This window comes from Tupaia chinensis, unplaced genomic scaffold, assembly GCF_000334495.1.
Source record: "Tupaia chinensis unplaced genomic scaffold, TupChi_1.0 Scaffold143687_1, whole genome shotgun sequence".
NCBI lineage: Eukaryota > Metazoa > Chordata > Mammalia > Scandentia > Tupaiidae > Tupaia > Tupaia belangeri.
In genome coordinates, this window is record NW_006203535.1 from 745,040 (window position 1) to 746,336 (window position 1,297).

General features: G+C 37.7%; 1 protein-coding gene across 3 annotated transcripts in view; it reads right to left on the reverse strand.

Annotated features, from left to right (window-relative positions):
- The window catches only part of LOC102498463 (putative ATP-dependent RNA helicase DDX60), an 83,784-nt gene that overhangs the window by 38,216 nt on the left and 44,271 nt on the right, over positions 1-1,297 (reverse strand). For all 3 annotated transcript variants that reach the window (XM_027766787.1, XM_027766786.1, XM_027766788.1), the window contains one exon: positions 400-525. In XM_027766787.1, coding sequence (XP_027622588.1) covers positions 400-525 — 126 coding nt within the window. The remainder of the gene's footprint in view (positions 1-399; positions 526-1,297) is intronic.

The following is a 1,297-nucleotide window of genomic DNA, read 5'->3' on the forward strand; positions in this document are numbered from 1 at the left end:
TATTAAACAAGATGCAATAGTACAATAGATGAAAAAGAGGACCTTCAAGTCATGAATGGCACAGTTGCTGCAAGCAGCCTATAGTAAGCGTCAAGAAAAGATAATATATGGCTAGTGCCTGCAAGAGAGGATATTGGATGGGACTAATTGAGGTCCAGAGGTCTGCCACCTCCTAGGAGATAGCAAGTCAAAACGATACAGTAAAATTCAGTTTAACCTAGGTGTCCATCTTTATATCTAGGTGTGCTGAAAACCAGACAAAATTAGGCAAGTAAGGCAAAGCTTGGTAATGGGACTTCCATCTTCAAATCTTAAAGAGCTTTATGGGTGATTTTCTTTATTTATGTTTGAATAAATAAGATGTATATTAAATAACAAATCCTAAATGTTTGTAACTACCTTGTCTGGGTCCTGCTCAATCCAGTGAAGCATTTCTTTTTTCAGTTCCTCTTCATACTTCTTAGCATCCGGTCTCATGATGACTACTTTATTTTTGAAGTAGCTGAATTCTTCAGGTTCTAATTCCTTGAAAAAAGAAGAACCACAAGTACCAAGAAACAGTGAGCTATCATCCTTCTTAGAGTTTTCCACATACATTACTCTAAGGTAAATCTCTCAAGCAATCAATCCCCATCTACGTTCAGCTGCGTGTAAGCTGTGAGGTCTGTTCTCTAGGTGATAGTTGCATATTATTCTGTTATTAGAATCCAGCAACATATTTTTTAATATTACAGCTATCTTTAAATATAAGAAAAATAAACACTTCTAAAATGTTTATCTTAAAAGCAATTCTTTATTTTTTTAACTATGGCAAAGGAATATTCTAATCACTTTATACATGAAAATGTATTGGGCCTTGGGACCAGCAGTTAGTATAATGGCTATGTCACTGGACTCCCATGTAATCAACCACGGTTGGGGTCCCGGACCCAGTGACTAAAAACTCACGTTGGGCACGTGTGCATGCGTGCCCAAGATCCAGAGAGGAGAATGGAGGAGAAGGGATTGAGGCGTGGCCACCCCCCCAGGGGTGATTTCTTGCTTTCTGTCTCTGTCTCTGTCTGTCTGGAGAGTGCACGTGCCCTATAACAAAAACCTCTCCAAAATAAATAAAGAAAGAAAGAAAGAAAAGAAAATACATTGGGCCATTGGAAAAGTCATGGTACTTTTTTTTAAGATTTATTTCATTTTATTTATTCATTCATTTATTTTAATTTACCAGACACACACACACACACACACACACACACAGAGAGAGAGAGAGAGAGAGAGAGAGAGAGAGAGAGAGAGAACAAAA